This window comes from Dermochelys coriacea, chromosome 9 (assembly GCF_009764565.3).
Source record: "Dermochelys coriacea isolate rDerCor1 chromosome 9, rDerCor1.pri.v4, whole genome shotgun sequence".
NCBI classification, from domain to species: Eukaryota; Metazoa; Chordata; order Testudines; family Dermochelyidae; genus Dermochelys; species Dermochelys coriacea.
The window spans coordinates 32,849,058-32,869,384 of NC_050076.1; the positions used below are offsets into that span (position 1 = coordinate 32,849,058).

Sequence of the window (20,327 nt, forward strand, 5' to 3'; positions counted from 1 at the left end):
CATGCTGGAGCCTCCACATTTAAAATATGCAGAATTTTGAATTTTTTGGCATAGAATTCCTTCAGGAGTAATTGGTTGAAGATTGAGTATAGCAAATCCTGGCCTGCGAACTACTGTAATTTTAATCTTTTATGTACTTTCTGGGTAATTATCACATCAAAATGTGGGCAGCCAGCCATGTTAGTTCTGGGGCAAGAATGGACAAGGGTATCCTACTATATTTGCCAGTGGATATACTGAAATACATTAATTTTGATGATGAAAAGGTCTTTTCTTGGGAAGATGGAAGAGAGAAGTATGCTCTTGTTGTAGAGAGATTATTAGGGGTTAGGAGCACTGGGTTGTGGTCTCAACTCTGAAGATTATTTTTTTAACTCATTTTGGGCAAGTTTTCTAGTATTTTTCTCCCTCAGTTTAACTCTCTACATTATGAGTATAATAATGCCTACATCAGAGTTGTGTTGCAAAGCTTAATGTTGGCAAAGTGGTTTGACCTTTAATGAAAGGTGCTACATAACTGCAAAGTAGCATAATTAAATTATACTCTGAATTAGTGGCTACTGTTTAATATTTTCTTCACAGTAGAGTTTGAGTACAGATATGTCATGATGAACATGGCTGGGGTGAAGTATAAGTATTTAAGTGAAATATTATATTGGTCAGAGGAACGGCTCAAAGATCAGCATTAGACATACAAACTGCGTATTGACAGGTTTCAGAGTAGCAGCCGTGTTAGTCTGTATTCACAAAAAGAAAAGGAGTACTTGTGGCACCTTAGACTAACAAATTTATTTGAGCATAAGCTTCGTGAGCTACAGATGAAGTGAGCTGTAGCTCACGAAAGCTTATGCTCAAATAAATTTGTTGGTCTCTAAGGTGCCACAAGTACTCCTTTTAAATTGCGTATTGTTTCCTTCGAACATTCCTATACTTTGGATTCAAGAATCTCTTAACCTTTTATATTTTTAATTTATTCTACCAATAATATACTGATAGAATTATCTCTTCTGTTTCTTTAGAACTTAACACATTTGAAGTTCACCTTACTACTAATTCTATCTGTCCTTGATGAGAAAAATGTATATTATGTTAGCTTTTTTTGTTAGACTGGTTAGTATTAAAATTTTGTATAGACATTGGATTTGCTATTTAATGTTCAGTTTATAGACTCTTGATAAATTTTTTTTTTTTTGGTGTGGTTTTCTTTCATACAAAATTGGCTAATACCCACTAAAAATAACTTTTGTTAGTCCTTAGAGAGAACTCTGCAGTCCAGCTCAAGGTGATGAGCTGGTAGCTATATTCTAATGCAGTTAAAACATCTGTGACCCATCATACATGAAGAAACAGTTGGGTGGTAATTCAGTTAAACAGTTAGCATAAAAGCACTTTCATGTGTGTTGCAGTTGAAAATGGTGTGCTAAAGTTTGTTTTTAATTTCCCATGGTTATAATTCAGCAGCACTTGAGTGGGTTATCAGTTCCTGTTTTAAGCCCACATCTAGGCTACAAAAAGCCTGTTTTCTGTGTTTTTTGTGTTTTTTTTTTTAAAGCTGGTTTAAGCAAACAGTGTAGATGGGTGCACCAGTCATTATAGGTTGGTTACAACTATCTTCAAATGCTTTTTTAAATAAATGTTTGAGACTACTCTTGATGGTGCTGAATTAAGCAATTTTTGAAAATGTCTGTTTTTAGTGCAGACTGGGACTGACTCACAAAGAAGTTTGGTGTTTTTTTTGTCTTCATACTCAATTGTGTACATGACAGAATTGCTACAGAGGTTGGCAAAATGTTTTTGCTTTCTAAACCCAGTACAAGATCAATACACATTGATTTATTGCAAGTTAGGATTGAGATACATCAACAAAGGTGTTTGGACTAATTTGGAACAGCACTCAACTCAACATGCAATGCTGAGCTCAAAACAGTGTTTTAAGTTTCTCATTTTGGAGAACATTACAGGAAAAAATACAGCAGAGACATTCCTCAGGGCTTGTCTACACTGGCACTTACAGCGCTGCAATTTTCTCGTTCAGGGGTTTGAAAAACCCCATGCACTGCAAGTTTCAGCACTGTAATGTGCCAGTATAGACAGTGCACCAGCCCTAGAAGCTATGCCCCTCGTGGAGGTGGGTTTTTTAGAGCGCTGGGAGAGCTCTCTCCCAGTGCTATGCCGCAACTACACAAGCCACATTAAAGCACTGCCGCGCTTTAACGTTGCCAGTGAAGACGTGCCCTCAGTATTTAAACCACTTGTTCACTTGGTGTGTGGAGACTGTAGGAACCACTTTAGTATTTGGCAGGTACCATGCTTCTGAATTCGGTGACTGGAATCTGTATGTAGAAAGCAATGGGCAGTCTTTCTTTTAAGCTATACAGACCTTTAGAAAAGGTTCAAAATTCAAAACTGACATAAGACTCAAGTTTCAGAGTAGCAGCCGTGTTAGTCTGTATTCGCAAAAAGAAAAGGAGTACTTGTGGCACCTTAGAGACTAACAAATTTATTTGAACCTAAGCTTTCGTGCATCCGATGAAGTGAGCTGTAGCTCACGAAAGCTTATGCTCTAATAAATTTGTTAGTCTCTAAGGTGCCACAAGTACTCCTTTTCTTTTTATAAGACTCAAGGTTTGTTACTTTCATCGCATGGTAAGTAAAGGTTTTGGTTTGTCATTTGTATTTATTTCATGAGGCATGTTTTTTTTCCTCTTGTCAGTACTAAAAACAAACAAACCCCACAACCTTTCTTGTTCTTACGCCATGAACAAGGTAGATTTAAAGACTTTTTTTTTTAATTGGATTTTTAAATTTAAATCAAATTTTTGATAAAAATACATGTTCCTTTTAAAAAATAAACCTGTTTATATTTGAATTTTAAATTGACAATCTGTTAAGGCCTAAATTTAGTATAATCTCTAGAATCTTTTAAATTGAATAAAAAAAATGTAAGCAGTACATGTTTGCTACTGAAGTTTTAAAGAAAGGCAAACCACTGAATTGATGGAAGTCATTGGCTAAGTACCAGGAACCAGAGTTTGAAGTGCTAAACAAGTTTTTGACAGCAGTAGCTTCTGCAGATACAGAAACAGTTTTAAAATGTTATTTTTTGTACATTTTAAGTGAATTCCAATTTCTATCCAAATGAAGCTTGACACAAATCATATCAAAAAAATTAATCATCACCAGGTAAACTAGGGGTTGCACACTTTGTAGCATCATGCCAAACTCATTGCATACGCCAAGGGCTTCTTGCATTCCTCTGTTTCACCCCACAAGTTGTGTGCACCAATTTTTTTTATCTCCCTCAAATTCAGGGACTCGTGCATCTCCTCTCACCCCGTACCATTACAGAGGTTCTGTTTGCCTCCACTTCTCCCATGTCAGTGGCTGTGTGCCAATATGTTCCCCCATTCCCCTTTGCCCTCAAACCCCGCATTTTCCCCTTCAGCCCCATTTCAGGATCTTACATTCTCGCCCTACCAAGGGATCTGTGTGTGTCCCCTTCCCCCATGCCAGGGTCTTTCTGCCCCCATGCCAGGGCTTTGTATGTGTCCCCACTCCCCCCTCACGCCCCATGCAGGGGCTCTGTGTGGCCCCCATCCCAAGCTTCCCCATGCTTCCTTCCTCCATGGCTCAGTATGCCCCCTTTCCCCCATCATTATTATTTCTCTTCTTTCTGTCTGGGAGATAAGTCATTCAGGCAGGAGTGTCCGTAGCCAATTTGCTGGCCAGGGCAGAAATTCTCTTCAGTAACCCCACAATTGTCAGGGGGGTGGGAAATAAAATGGTCCAGCGTCCTCTGGAAGTCAGTGGACTGGGCAACTGCCCTGCTCGCCCCCGCTTGGAACCAGCCTGCATTCAAGCTATCAGCTTGTTAAACTCTCTTGAGAGGACAGGTATTGTTACGCTGGAAGGCGTTAATTGGTGTCAACCAGCACTTTGATATGTAGAGGATTACAGAGGTGCTTGAAGCTGTTAGATGGGAGGATCCACACTTCCACTATTCCAGTTTTCTGATTTTTTTTCCCTAAAATCAATAGGGTTCTGCCCATGGAGACCTGGCTCATTCCCAGAAATGTTGTATTTCATTGGATGTGGTGTTCAAAAGTCATCATGTTACAGACAAACAAATGCCATCAAGTTGAGATTAAGGCCTTGCAAATTTAGTCATTTACCAATTTCTAATAAAAAAAAACCAACCCAACTTAAATTTAGAATCCAAATAAATGTACGTTAAACTATATAGTTGTTTAAATAAATGTGTACCGATACAGTGTATCCTGGTTAGCAAAAAGAAGTACCAATGTATACCAACAAATGAGAATAAACCTTTCTTTAGGAAAATAACTAAAAAGTAAAACTACCAAACAAAATTAAAATAATTGATTTTATTTATGGTTTTCTGCCTGTTGGCTTAAATCAGTCTAAAATATGGAATATTGTTGTTTGCAGGGGAAAAATAGAAGATCCAAGGTAACAATCTAAAAAAATATAGAAGCATGTGTTATCTATTTTTCCTAATTTTACATGGGAGTTGTAAAGTAACAACATAATTATGATAAAATCAATGAGCAGATGTTTAAAAATAAAAAATCCCTTTTAATATGTGTGGCTGCAAAAAAATTGTTAAACTTGAAACAAATGTAAATTTTTGATTTAAGACTATAATTAAAGTCCTTTCTATACTTCCTCCTTCTCAGTTATCTGAGCAGAATTTCCTTCCTGCTGGAGTGCAACAAAAACGAACTCTTTCTGCTTTGAAAACATTAACACAGTTCGGACAGGATTTTCTCCTTCTAAGCAAGATAATTTCTCGTTTCATTTAGAATGTTCTACTTGTATGTGTTTTCCATTTGTTTTTGGATTACATATGCGTTTCTTCTGTAACTGATATAAAAGACAAGAAATAATGTATTAATTCTAAAGTATCAAAGCAATTGGAAAATATTTGAAACACTTTTAGAAGAAAATATTAATATTATGTTCTTAAAATTGTAATAAAGTTGGTAATATAAAAAAAAAAAGAGAGAAACCTAAATGAGCCTACTTGTTCCACTTCAGTGAGCAGGAAGGCCAGTTAAAGCTTTGGGGATGAACCCTTCTGTACTATGGGCTTATTAAAGGGAACATTTTAAATGTAAAGGGGTGAGATCCATCTCTATTCCTCCAGTGTGTCAGTGGAGTTACAGTAGGGATGTAGACTGGTTCCTCTTGTGTGTACTACAGGAGCCTGGACGCTCATAGTATTGTTATTGCTCATAGTAATATTATACTTCTTGTAAACAGGTAGAAACACTTCATCCTCATCTTGGCTGGGTTGAATTAGATCCTGAAGTTCTGTGGACTCAAGTCACAGATGTAATAAAAGAGGCAGTACAAGGTAACCATTCATGAAACCAAATAATAGTAGCTGATGTTAACTAAAATCATTTAATATATTAGTTATTTTTGTACTTATGCAACGTCATCTGCTGAAAACATATTAATATTGCTGAATAGGAAACTACAAAATACCTTAAGATCTGTCTTTACCTAATCCTGTAAACCCTTAGGCATCTAAATAACTTAATGCACAAAAATTTTCACATGAGCATGTGTTTACAGGGTTGGGCCCTTATTTAGTTATTTTAATGAAACTTTCAGTAATAACTTACCAAAGAGCAACAAAATTCTCAAATTAGTACTAATTTTGGTTCACTGTGTATAGTCCTTCAGTTTAAATGGGATTTCTTAACATATCCTTCCGGTGAAATTCAGCCTTTGGACATCTTGCATGTAAGTTCCTTGAAATCAACCGGAGCTCCCTTCACGGTATGTGAAGACAAAATTTTGTCCTTAAACATTTGTATAATTTCTGGAACATTAATTTTAAACTTAAAATAAAATAACTTTGTTATTACGCAAAAGGTGTCATAACAAAATTAGTAAGTCACTCAGCAAATATGAAATTCTACAATTAATTTTTTTAACTGTAAAGGGACATTGTCAACTTAAAAATCATATAGTAAACAAAAACATTTCTTACATTACTAATACCTATATTAAAATCCAGTTTGCATGTTGCTAGTCATGCTTTTTGTTCACTTTCTGTATTGATTTTTTTTTCTCAGCATAAATGAAAATCAGTGATGTCAGTTGCATGTTCAGGTTATTAAAGTTGCAGTGTTTGGGTTTAAACTCTGAGGAAAAGTTTGTTTAAAACAGCTGTTTTCACTGGAATTTAGAAAAGAAAATTGTGGAGATATTTCTATTTCTAGAAGATTTTATAAAAGTATTCATTTACAAAATAGAAATTTTAGACCACATTTAGTATGTTTGCTTTTAATTCTAGAAATATTTGTTTTAAAGAGTTCTGCCTTATTGAGCTTGAATGATTATCTGAAGTCCCTTTCTGTAGCTCAGAGATCACAAATTTATTTTTTTTTCTTAGACTTGTGAGCTCCATGGGGCAGGGATACTTTGTCTGTCCGAGTGCTTCCACAAACTAATAATATCAATAAGCCCTAAATTATCAGGGTGAAGCCTCTCCATTGTCCGTGCAACACAAGTGATTTTGTTTATTCATGGGACTTCCTTGCCTTTCATCTAGCTTATGTAATGCTCCCAAAGATATCTAGAACGTCCCTATTGAAAGTCTCATTACTTCTGCCATGCGGGCACAGTATCTGTCTTCCCCTCGTGATACTTCCTGAATAGGCCTACAGGGATTGCCTAATAAAAAATATAGGCAATGAAAGGACCAATGTGCAGATGTTGCTTTTGTAAAATCCAGGATTATATGTCCAACTATTTTGGAACAAATTGGTCTAGCTCTGCAGATCCGTGCTGTGTACTTGGTTATTTCAGCAGTTATGTCACTTGTTTAGCTGTCCAATGAGCGAAAATCAGTATTTATTACATTTGTTGAGTAATTTCCTAACTTTCCATAAGGTATTTATGTCATGTTATAATATTAGCATAAAAGTAATTTCTCAACTTTGAAAATATATTTTTACTTTTAGCTGCAGGACTACAAATGAATCAAATTGCTGGTCTTGGCATCTCAACACAGAGAGGAACTTTCATTACATGGAACAAGTATGTACAGTGTGTGCAGGTTAAAATGAATGCACGTTGCAAAAGTGTATTGTTTTGCCCTATAAATTTAAGCACTTTACAGAACAAATAAAAAAAAAAAAACCCCCTAAAGAGCTTACAATCTAACTTTACATGAGCACGGAGAGTGAAGATAACCTATAGCAAAAAGGGAGGTGAGGCGAGGGAAGGACAAAAGTTACAGCAATAAAATCACACAATACTCAGTTTAGGAATGTATACAGCTTGATGTTTCAAATGTTTGTGTAGTGCATATACTGTGATTCACTTTCTGTAGGCAGTGTTCCTGACTGTTACCCAATTCTTCCAGAGAGTTAGAGAACAGAGTATGTATGTGAAAGAACGATGGATGCATCTAGTATGTCGTGAAGAGCCAGTGCAAAACCTTCTTTAATTGTGGAAAACAGAACAGGAAAAATCACACTTCAGAAATAGTGTTTGTTGAGAGGGTAACTCCTTAACAAAACTATTGCTGCACAATCCAGGCATAGATATCACTATTGGAGATGTTAGGGGTAAAAGTTGAGGCACTGAGTCACAAGTGCATCCAATTTAGGCTTAATCATTTCAGACAGAATTATTGTCACTTTATAGTGTCTGGCATATATTTATGCCAGACAAATAACAGACGAAATAGAATTGGTAAATGGGCCCAAATGACCACATTTTGGGGCCCTGGGAAGTTCTTCCACCTTCCATGATAGTCCTCGCCTTCTCTGATCTTAGTCTGGTCCTTCAGTCCCATTCTTCAATTTCTACTCCAGTGTTTCTCCAGATTGGGACCATGTTCTTTTATACAGTTCTACATTACCGAAGACTTAATCTTTATCCAGTCAGCTTTTAGGATATCAACCTTTTGGATTTTAGGTAACCCATACATTACTATTGCCAGCTTTGCCCGTTTACTTTGGGGTATGCTCATTTATTAGGGTTACTCTTCTGGGATGGGGGGTGTTCTGTACTTCTATCAATGTATTGCTTGCATCACTTGTGTTCTTATACGGCGCTCTACTTCTCCCTGCTGCAATTCAAGGAGGATACTAGATTTGTTTATGTGTAAACAAGGAAGTATACCAAAGTTGTTTTGTTCAGGCTAGACCATGGGAGCTGATCATTCATGGCTTTGGGTGGAGTTCCTTGGAGGGAGCTCACAATGCAATTAGGGAGCTTTACTATTTTGGATACCAATAAAGGATTTATTACTAGAATTGGTCTGATAACTACTAAGCTGGGTGTATGCAGGCATGGGTTCATTAACATCTGGAGCAGAGATTCCTCATCATGCAGTGCTACTCTGCTTTTCTCGTCCATGTGGTTCTTGCCTTGGAATCTCTGTTCTCCATCTCAATAGAGATGCCTCCTTGTCCCATCTTCGATGCAAATGAGGCTAGGGGAGTTTCCTTAATCCTGTCATCCTTATCCCAGGGGTTTAGGTGTGTCTCTCCCTGTCTTTTCATTGCTTTTTGTAAATCTTTCTTCTGATCGGTTTTGGTTCAAGCAGAAGTTGGGGGGAAGGTCTTTTGTGAGTCAGACAGGCTGGGTACTGCACCCTGGTTCCCCAAGAACACAGCTGCTAGCTAACAAGTCCTCCCATTGATGGGGTGCTTGTGTTGAGCAAGTATCCCCATCACATCCTTAGTCGGTGATACCAGGTCTGATCTTCAATCCATTGCAGCTGCCACATCAGTCACTGGATCCAGCTAACCAGTAGATCCAGACCAACTGCTAGTATAATTTGGAAACCGATGATCACCACAATGGGGTGAAGCATGATATTTAAAAGATCTGTTGCACTGGGGCCCCACCCAAGCAAAGTCTCTCAGCAGGAGTGATGACCTGTGTTTTTAACTGTAACTGCTAGCCTAGAGATCTCCTGGTTGTGGTGTTGAATCTCGAGTTTGCCATTCTCCCCCAAAGTTCAGAGCTTTTGTAGCTCAGTTTGTAAGTGGGATGAGTTAAGTCCTTAATGACAGTGAGACCCATTCCCAGTGAAATGAGGGAAAACCTCCTTGTAGAGCTCAGGATAGGCTTTTACATGTTGTACAGCCCAGATAGGCAAAGAAAACTTAATATCACAACTAACAATAGTGGTTACATTACAGAAACAGTGATTAACTTAAGGCACCATAGGTTAAATCCAGTGTCCATTAATCATTACAATATTGCCTCTCGTTCTTACACACACACATGCTTTATCAACATAGATAAAAACAGACCCCTTTTCCTGGATAACATCGAAGGAACAGTGAGACTTACTCCCAGGTTGTGGGAAGAAGCATTCATCGTGTTCCTCCAATGCTTGGTCTTCACAGATATAGCCTAAACCTTCTTTTCTCCTACACCCCTTTACATTTACTGTGTTCCACACATTATCTTTCTGCTAGGTCCAAGTGTTAGGATTTCTGGAATACATTACTGAGTTATCATTAATCTGTGATTCCAGTGGGACTACTGGATGGCTTACTCTAATTTCTCTGCCTACCACGGTTATCAGGAATAACTGCAAGCTTTGCTGGTGGTGATTGTACGAAGCGTTAACTAGTCTCCGCCAGGGCCAGAGGACTAATTTTTCCTTCGTAACATGGGGCCGAATCAAGTTGATTGCCTCCATGGGACTTTGTCCTGCTATGGCTTGCCGAATCATTCCCATGATTATGTTCTGGTGAGAGCCTGAGCTCACACGCTTAGGTCAATGAAAAAAGAAAAGGAGTACTTGTGGCACCTTAGAGACTAACAAATTTATTAGAGCATAAGCTTTCGTGAGCTACAGCTCACTTCATCGGATGCAGGTTCCCATCTTTTCTATATTTTCAGTGGCATATGATTATTAAACCTCCTTTTCTTTTAGTTAACTGAGAGTGAGAGAGTTTGGGTGCAGGGTTGGGGTGTGGGAGGGGATGCGGGGGTATAGGCTCTGGAAGGGAGTTTGGGTGCGGGAGTGGGGTCAGGGTTGGGATGTGGGAGGGGTTTTGGGGTGCTGGATCCAGAGGCACTCACCTCAGGCGGCTCCATGCAAACAGTGATCTGTCCTTGCTTCTCCTAGGTGGAGGCGTGGCAGGAGGCTCTGTGTGCTGCCCCTTACCCGAGCCCTGGGTCTGTGGCTCCCATTGGCTGGGAACTGCGGCCAATGGGAGTTGTGGGGACGGCATCTGTGGGCAGAGGCAGTGCGCAGAGCTGTTTACTCATGCCTCCTCCTAGGAACAGCAGGGACAGGTTACCACTTGTGGAATAACAGGGACAATTCACCCGAGTGAGTGCCCCTGGATCCAGCATCCCAAAACCCCTCCTGCACCTGAACCTCCAGACCCGCACCTCTTCCCACACGCCGAACCCCTCGTGGATGTTCCTCCACCTAGGAGCAGCAGGGACATGTTGCCACTTCCAGGGAGCCACATGGAGCCAGGTAGGGAACCTGCCGGCCCCATGCCAACTGGACTATAAACCCGAACTTTCCATGAAGATTAGAAATGTCGGTTTATAGAGCTTTCTGGTTGGTACAGGGCCAGATAGTTCTACAGTAAAAGCTGCACTATTCAGGTGAGTAAAATTACATACTGTTTGCATGTTTGCAAGAATCAATATTAGTTCTCAGTTCTGGTTTTTTTGCTTATAGCAGTCTTGTAAACTGTAAATAAAAGACCCGAGCAGTTGATGCTTTTAAAAAAAAAAAAAAAATCAGCATTCGTAATTTAGTTAGTTAAAAATAATCTAAAGTTGCAGTAGCAAAAAATTTAAAATTAATTTGGTAAAGCCATAATCTGATTTTAATCAATTAATTTAAAAAAATCAGATGATTTGATTTAAAGTCTATGCTCTGTGCTGGGTGCAACTTGATTGATGATTTGAGTTTTGACCAAAGAATTTGAGTCACATACGTGCCCTTATTTTGCTTTCTGGAATCCTGTTATTTAATTGTTTCCTTGTACACTCCCATCTGTCCATCTATATCTGTTGTCTTGTCTCATACTTAAGTCTAGTCTACACCTAGGAAATTAGGTTGGTATAACTATGTCACTTGGGTCTAGAAAATTCACACTCCTGTTTAATTACATCACTCAGCTCTAACCCCATTGACCTAGCTACTGCCTCTTGGGGAGGTGGATTATCTATGCCGATAGGAGAACCCTTCCCTTTGGTATGGATAACATCGTCACTGAAGCTCTGCAGTGGCACAGCTGCAGCATTTTAAGTGTAAACAAAGTCTTTGATTGTAAACTCTTTGGGGCAAGGACTATTTTTTTTTTTTTAATTCTATGTTTGCACAACACTTAGCAATGGGGTCCTGGTCCTGGGGCTTCCAGGCACTATGATAATACAGATAATATGTTGAACCTGATTTTTATAATCTGACTCCTTTGGAAGAAGGTGTAAATCCAATACAGTCTAGTATTTTCTTAAATCTGTGAGGGAGAAGTTTTAAATGTTACTCAGTCAGCTTATTTTGTTCATTATTATGGGACATCATCATGATCAGATGCTGTGGATTTTTATTTTAAGCTAGAGCAGTTTGTTACTCTGTTTTTATTGCATCTGGTCTATCTTTCTCTTCCCTCTTTGTTCCCATTTTCTCACTTTTTGCACCCATGGTACTCAGTTGACTGGCATTTGACAGATTTGTACATGTCAAATCTCCAACATGGCTTTCAAGTACAGTTAGCGTATATGATAGGCAGGGGGAGAAACTACAGAAATCATAGAATCATCAAAATGTAGGGCCGGAAAGGGCCTCAGTCATCAAGCTCAGCCTCCTGTGCTGAGGCAGGACCTAGTAAACCTAGACCATCCCTGCCAAGTGTTTGCCCAACTTGTTCTGAAAAAACCTCCAGTGAAAAAACCTCCAACCTCCTTGGAAGCCTATTCCAGAGCTTAGCTGTCCTTATAGTTAGAAAGTTTTTCCTAATATCTAATCTAAATCGCCCTAAATAACCCTTTCAGGTTAAGCCCATTACTACTTGTCCTACTTCAGGGACATGGAGAACAATTGATCACAGTCCTCTTTATAATAGCCCTTCGCTTATTTGAAGACTGTTGTCAGGTCCCCCCTCAGTCTTCTTGTCTTAAGACTAAACATGTCCAGGTTTTTTAATTTTTCCTCATAGGTCAAGTTTCCTAAAACTTTTATCATTTTTGTTGTTCTCCTCTGGAATCTCTCCATTTTGGCCACATCTTTCCTAAAGTATGGCTCCCAAAACTGGACACAGTACTCCAACTGAGGGCTCATCAGTAATGAGTAGAACGGGACAGTTATCTCCCATGTCTTGCATATGGCACTCCTGTTAATACACCCCAGAATGATATTAGCTTTCTTCACAATTACATCACAGTGTTGACTCTCATTTAGTTCGCTATTCAAATCCCCAGACTCTCCAGCTCCTGCCTCAGAGCAGTCAGCATCAGCCACATCCTGCTGTTCGTATAGATACATTTTTTTTTTTTTTTTTTTTTTTAAGGAATTCAGAACAGTTTTATGGCTGCCTAACTTTTGAGTTGTTCTTGATTATGCTTTACAAAAGTGTGTTTTTCTTTTTTTCTTTTTTCTTCTTTTTCCAGAGCTATAGTTCTGGCTAAGAACTTCACTCCACACGATGGTATATAAGTGCCTGTTAATTTCTCAAACCCACCAGAATTTTATGCAGTTGTTTTAGGAATTATTGCTAACCGACATTCTCTTTCTTCAAACACTTTAATATAATTTTTTTTTTCAGGAATATACTTGCCATAGCTTCCAATTGAAATGTTCAAATCCTATTTTCTTACTGGTTTTCAGGAAGACAGGAAAACCATTTCATAATTTTATAAGCTGGCAAGACCAAAGAGCTGCTGAACTTGTAAATTCCTGGAACAGGGGTCTCATATTGAAGGTAAGGCTGCTCATGGAGATACTGCTTTTGTTTTCATTTGCCCAAATTAGGTGTGATAAATATTGCAAGTGCCCTAATACATAATTTCAATAAATGACATATGTAGTTTACAACATTAAACAAAAAATAATAAGGTTAGCATACAAAATGACAGAACACGAAAGCGAAGAAATTAAACACTGACATTCTATATCCACCTATAAAGCTAGTGTCCTAAACATATAGTGAAGGGTAGCCTATAATTCCTCCTTACCTGTAAGGGGTTAAGAAACTCAGATAACCGGGTTAGCACCTGACCAACAGGACCATTGGGGAAAGAAGATGCTTTCAAATCTTGGGGGGAGGGTTTTTTTGTGCTCTTTGTTTGTGTGTATATTCTCTCTTGGGACTGAAAGGGGCCAGACAGAAATCCATCTTCTCCAACCCATCCTAATCCAAGTCTTCAATATTGCAACCAGTATAGGTAAGCCAGGCAAGGCGGATTAGTTTCTTTTGTTTTGCTTGTGAATTTTCCCTGTGCTAAGGAGGAGATTTTAACCTTAGCTGGTAGAAATAAGCTTAGGGGGTCTTTCATGCAGGTCCCCACATCTGTAACCTAGACATGGGGAGGGAACCCTGACATGGTGGAAGAGGAACTCCAAATGATCCTTTTCCCTGGTTCTTTGTTAAATCACTTGGTGGTGGCAGTGTTACTTAAACCCAAGGTACAGGGGAGAATTTATGCCTGGGGAGGTTTTTAACCTAAGCTAGTAGAAATAAGCTTAGGAGGTCTTTCATGCGGGTCCCCACATCTATACCCTTGAGTTCAGAGTGGGGAGGGAACCCTGACATGGTGGCAGAGAGGTGGGATCATTTTTGAACCAAAAGCACAGCAGGATTTTAAAAGGACAAATTTTTCTTTCCTTTTGGCTGCTTGAAAACAGGTTTTTGCTGAGAGCAGTTTTTTTTTTTTTTTTTCTCCCCTCTGCCTGAAGGCAGAGGGGTCAAGTTACAATATGAAAGGAATTCATAAGCTGGGTTGGTTTTTTTTTCCTCTTTGACTCTCGGGTATAGCTAGTTAAACACAGAAAGGCTAGGATGACAAAGTGGCATCCAGAAAAAAACTGGATTTAGCCAGACTGGAGGCACAAGAGAAAGAAAAGGAACATAAGAGACTGATCGAATTAAAACAACTCAAGAAAGAAGCTGCTGAAAGAGAAGAGAAAGGCAAAGAGGCTGCCTCCAAGAGAACTGTGGAGGCAGAGGAAGCTGCCCACAAGAGAGCTATAGAGCCAGAAAGAGCCAGAGAAGAGGCTGCCCTCAGGAGAGCAATGGAGGACCAGAAGCATGAACTGGCTTTTTATGGAGTTGAAGAGACAAAATCCTTCAGCTGCTGGCTCCACTTCCCCAAAAATCCACAAATGGGAGCAACTATGTCCACAGTATGATGAATCCCGTGATATTGCTGAATATTTCCTCACCTTTGAGAGATTTTGCACATTCCATGCAATTCCTGATGATCACAAGATGACCATGTTGGTAGCAAAATTGACTGGCAGAGCTCTGGACATAATCAGTAAGATGCCCATTGATGATGCTTCAAACTATGATAAATTAAAGGACTTGGTTACACCTGAAACCTACAGAGTAAAATCCAGAGCCCTTTAGAGGGGCTAGACCAAGTAATGTGGCTTATGTAAACCAGATGAAGGATCTGTTCGATAAATGGATCAAAGAAAGGGGTATAACTAGCTTTGAAGGAATGGGTGATTTGATGATACAGGAGCAGTTCTTGACTATGACCAGTGATGATGTAAAATAGTATTTATGGGGTAAGAAAATGGACTCGGCAGAAGGTCTTGCTTCCTATGCTGATCAATACAAGCAGTCCCAGACCACCAGAAGGGAGGAGCAAACTGGAAAAAAAAAATGGGTGGAGGGAGCAGAGAGGAACAGTCCAGTTCGCAGTTTGAGCAGATACTGAAAGGGACACCCTCAGACCACGCTCTACAACCGGGGGCAGCCCAAGGCCCAAACTACACCCCAAGGAAAACCCCAGACCCCTTATCATCCCACCACACCATTCTCCAGCAACCCACCTCGCCCCAGGGGATGACTACCCCAAGAACTCCAACAGATTCATTGGACTGGGGTCACACCAAAGGTCCTCAGGCCCAGATGCCTCCCAGATACCCTCAGAGCGAAGGGAAACTGTGAGTGTGGGCAGGAAGAAGGTCACCACTTGGAGGGACACTGGAGCGCAGGGGTCAGCTATCCACCAATCCTTAGTGGACCCCAACTTAATCAACCCAGAGGCCCAAATGATGATTCAACCCTTCAGGGGGTGATTTGCTTACAGCCGAGTTGCCTGTCCAGTACAAGGGCTGGTCAGGCATGTGGACTTTTGCAGTCTATGATGATTACCCATTCCCATGCTGCTGGGGGAAGACATGGCCAACCATGTAAAGCTTGCCAAGAGGGTGGGAATGGTCACCCGCAGCCAGACTAAGCAAACTTTCACACCTATCCTTGTTCCTGAGCCTTGCACCAGGGCCCAGTCTGTGTTACCAGAGACTCAGATGGAGGTGGTGGAACTGGATCCTCTGTCAATGACTGAAACAGCCATAGTGGATTCAGTTGCAGAAACCCAACCAAAGCCAGTCCCAGAACCGGAACTGGCGAAGCAACCAGCACCAGAACCATTGCCAGCACTGAATCCAGCACTTGCAACCCTATCTGCAACTCCAGCATCAGAGGGCACCACCGAGCCTGCACTGGCAACAGCAGCAGATAACCCTACACAAGAGGCTCAGCCAGAGCCTGAAATACCCCATAGTGCACAAGTGGAGAGTGGTTCACAGTCAACGGAAACAGCCCCATCACCTGCATCGCTTCCAGAGGGACCAAGCCCAGGTCCACAATCCAGTGAGGAACTGACGTTTCCAGCATCAAGGGAACAGTTCCAGGCCAAACAGGAAACAGATGAAAGCCTCCAGGGAGCTTGGAGCAACCCACCACCTCTCAGTTCTTCCAATTGATCCCGGTTTGTTGTAGAAAAAGGACTTTTTTATACAAGGAAATTCTTTCTGGTGGGCACCAGGAAGACTGGCATCCTCCAAGTCGGTTGGTAGTTCCAACTAAGTACCAGATAAAGCTCTTGAGCGTAGCCCATGATCATCCTAGTGGCCATACTACGGTGAACAGGACCAAAGACTGTTTGGGGAGGTCATTCCACTGGGAGGGAATGGGCAAGGATGTTTCTACCTATGTCTGGTCTTGTGGGGTGTGCCAAAGGGTGGGAAAACCCCAAGACCAGGTCAAAGCCCCTCTGCAGCCACTCCTCATAATTGAGGTTCCATTTCGGTGAGTAGCTGTGGATATTCTGGGTCCTTTCCCGAAAAAGACACCCAGACGGAAGCAGTACATATTGACTTCATGGATTTTGCCACCCGATGGCCAGAAGCAGTAGCTCTAAGCAACACCAGGGCTAAAAGTGTGTGCCAGGCATTAACCAACATTTTTGCCAGGGTAGGTTGGCCCTCCAACATCCTTACCAATTCGGGAACTAATTTCCTGGCAGGGACCATGAAAAGCCTTTGGGAAGCTCATGGGGTGAACCACTTGGTTGCCACCCCTTACCACTATCAAACTAATGGCATGGTGGAAAAGTTTAATGGAACTTTGGGGACCATGATATGTAAATTCGTAAATGAGCACTCCAGCAATTGGGACCTAGTGTTACAGCAGTTGCTCTTTGCCTACAAGGCTGTATCACATCCCAGTTTAGGGATTTCACCGTTTGAACTTGTGTATGGCCACTAAGTTAAAGGGCCATTACAGTTGGTGAAGCAGCAATGGGAGGGGTTTCTGCCTTCTCTAGGAACTAACATTCTGGACTTTCTGAACAACCTCCGAACCTCTTTAGCCCTTGCTAGAGAAAACCTTAAAGATGCTCAGAAAGAGTAAAAGCCTGGTATGATAAACATGCCAGAGAGCATTCCTTCAAAGTAGGGGACCAGTTCATGATCTTGAAGGCGCTCCAGGCCTATAAGATGGAAGCATCGTGGGAAGGGCCATTCATGGTCCAAGAGCACCTGGGAGCTGTTAACTATCTTATACCATCCTCCACCTAAAGCCTAAGGTATACCATGTTAATTCTCTAAAGCCCTTTTATTCCAGAGAATTAAAGGTTTGTCAGTTTACAGCCCAGGGAGGAGATGACACTGAGTGGCCTGAAAGTGTCTACTATGAAGGAAAAAGTGACGGTGGCGTGGAAGAGATGAACCTCTCCATGACCCTTGGACATATACAGTGACAGCAGATCCAGGAGTTGTGCACCAGCTTCGCACCGATGTTCTCAGCCACCCCAGGATGAACCGAATGGGCATACCAGTCCATTGACACAGGTAATGCTCACCCAATTAGAGCCCAACCTTACAAGGTGTCTCCTCAAGCAAAAACTGCTATAGAACGGGAGATCCAGGATATGATACAGATGTGTGTAATCCGCCCCTCTGTCAGTGCATGGGCATCTCCAGTGGTCCTAATTCCCAAACCAGATGGGGAGATAAGTTTTTGCGTGGACTACCTTAAGCTAAATGCTGTAACTCTCCCAGACAACTATCCAATGCCACACACACATGAACTATTGGAGAAACTGGGGTGTGCCCAGTTCATCTCTACCTTAGACTTAACCAAGGAGTACTGGCAAGTACCGCTGGATGAATCTGCCAAGGAAGGGCTGTATGAATGTAATGTGCTCCCTTTTTCGCTGCGAAATGCACCCGCCACCTTCCAAAAACTTGTAGATGGTCTCCTAGCAGTATTGGAAGAATATGCAGTCGCCTACCTTGATGATGTGATCATTTTTTCTGATTCATGGGCAGAACACCTGGAGCATCTACAAAAAGTCTTCAAGCACATAAGGGAGGCAGGATTAACTGTTTAGGCCTATTTAGCACTTTTTAGCCTTAACGGAGGGACTTGCCTTGGACACCAGGTGGGTCAAGGGACTATCAATCCCCTACAGGCCAAAGTGACTGCTATCCAAAAGTAGCCTGTCCCAAAGTCAAAGAAACAGGTCCAATCCTTCTTAGGCTTGGCCGGATATTACAGGCAATTTGTACCGCACTACAACCAAATCGCTGCCCTACTGACCGACCTAACCAGAAAGAACCAGCCAAATGCAGGTCAGTGGATTGATGAGTGTCCGAAGGTCTTTAATCAGCTTAAAGTGACACTCATGTCAGACCCTGTGCTAAGGGCCCCAGACTTTAACACACCTCTCCTAGTACCACGGATGCATCTGAGCGTGGTGTGGGAGCAGTTTTAATGCAGGAAGGACCGGATCAAGAATTTCTCAGCAAAAAACTGTCTGAGAGGGAAAGCCACTGGTCAATCAGCGAAAAGGAATGTTACGCCATTGTGTACATTGTGGAAAAGCTATGCCTATATGTTTGGGGATGGCGTTTTCACCTGCAAACCGACCATGCTGCACTGAAGTGGCTTCATACCATGAAGGACAATAACAAAAAACTTCTTCGGTGGAGTTTAGCTCTCCAAGATTTTGATTTTGAAATACAACACATTTCAGGAGCTTCTAACAAAGTGGCTGATGCACTTTCCCGTGAAAGTTTCCCAGAATCAACTGGTTAAAATCGTCCTTAAAATGTGGAAAACATTGTTAGTTTTAATATAATCAATAGCATATCTAGGGGGGCATGTGTCTTATTAATTCTGTTTTCTCCTAGAACTCCAGGAAGAAATCACAGCCAGTGTGGAGCAGGCTGTCCATGTCTATGATTTTGGCGGGGGGGGCGCGTGTCATAAACATACAGCTAAGCGTAGCATAGAATTCCTCTTTACCTGTAAGGGGTTAAGAAGTTCAGATAACCAGGTTAATACCTGACCAACAGGACCAATGGGGAAAGAAGATACTTTCAAATCTTTGCGGGGGAGGGAGATTTTTTTTTTGTGCTCTGTGTGTGTGTTCGTTCGTTTGCTCTCTTTTGGGACTGAGAGGGGCCAGACAGAAATCCATCTTCTCCAACACATCCAAATCCAAGTCTCCAATATTGCAACCAGTATCGGTAAGCCAGGCAAGGTGGATTAGTTTCTTTTGATTTGCTTGTGAATTTTCCCTGTGCTAAGGGGGAGTTTTTAACCTAAGCTGGTAGAAATAAGCTTAGGGGGTCTTTCATGCAGGTCCCTACGTCTGTACCCTTGAGTTCAGAGTGGGGAGGGAACCCTGACAGCTAGTAAATGTGTATAACTTTGAATCTCTTTGTTATATTAATATGTCGCATGTTAACATTGCTAGCAAATGATTTTTTTGGCTCTGAATTTAATTTTGTCAGTATGGTTTTTGAGATTTTTGTACTTAGAATAAATCATTCTTTATTCCGATTGTGTGTTGTAAATTTGGAGCATGTGTGTTCTTAAAAACAAAGAAGATTGGTCCCTACTTTATGTGGAAAAATTGAAGTCAACCTTACCTGTAAAGTGACTACTGGCACCTTCATAATATGTAAAATTCCTTGGTTTGTCAGAGATTTCCTTTGTGACACTGAGCAATTCATTTAACCTTTTTGTCTCAATACATATGTGTGTAAAATACAACTAAGACAACTAAGAACTTCTGTTCTTTTGGAATAGGCAATCCACATCATCTCTACAATTCTTTACTTTTTGACTCGGAGCGATCGATATTTGGCTGCTAGTTCATTGACTTTCACAACACAACATGTCTCTTTGAGGCTGTCCTGGATTTTACAAAACATAACTGAGGTAAGGAAGTTGTTGGGGGTGGGGGGTGGAGTAATACTCTTGGTACATAATAGCAATGAATAGTGACTTTTCTTGATGGTTACCTGCTCAGTTTTTGCTTTCTTTTTTTCCTTCCCTCAAAGGGATTGGAAAGAGAATGTTTTCTATTTATATAACACTCATACGTATCTATTTGGAACAAACTAATGTTGGCTCATCTATTTATCTTTTTATAAACTTCCCCTGATCCTGCAAACGTGTTCCTGTGTGAAATTACTCGCATGAGTAGTCTGTCCTACAAAGCATAATATTGCTAGTTTTGCATTTCCTTTATTTATTAATCTTAACATTATACAAAATTTTTATTGTAATTTATTTTAAAGTGAATTGAACTTTATTGTGTAACAAAGTGGCATGTTCTTATTTTATCTTTGACAGTGTTACATTTCCAGTCCGCCTTATCCCAACACTTACAGATTTCCAGAAATCAGTAACATAATGGTCAAAAAACAAGGATCTCCACTTACTCAGCATTTATGTAATTTTAAAGGCTTGACTAATGCTGTATAGCAGGGGTCGGCAGCCTTTCAGAAGTGGTATACCGAGTCTTCATTTATTTACTCTAATTTA

The 20,327-nt window shown here is 40.7% G+C and overlaps 1 protein-coding gene across 15 annotated transcripts in view; it reads left to right on the forward strand.

The window, feature by feature from the left end:
- GK5 (glycerol kinase 5) overlaps nt 1-20,327 on the forward strand; it is an 83,440-nt gene that overhangs the window by 3,858 nt on the left and 59,255 nt on the right. For 14 of the 15 annotated variants that reach the window (XR_006274439.1, XR_006274438.1, XM_038417443.2 and 11 more), the window contains exons 2-5: nt 5,284-5,377; nt 6,999-7,074; nt 12,860-12,953; nt 19,587-19,718. Coding sequence is in view for 13 of the 15 variants with exons in the window: in XM_038417443.2 (XP_038273371.1) it covers nt 5,284-5,377; nt 6,999-7,074; nt 12,860-12,953; nt 19,587-19,718 (396 nt within the window). In the remaining 2 variants the exon portion in view is untranslated. Of the gene's footprint in view, nt 1-2,254; nt 2,424-2,625; nt 2,647-5,283; nt 5,378-6,998; nt 7,075-12,859; nt 12,954-19,586; nt 19,719-20,327 lie in introns of those variants that run through there. The other variant, XM_043492883.1, reaches the window with a different exon arrangement.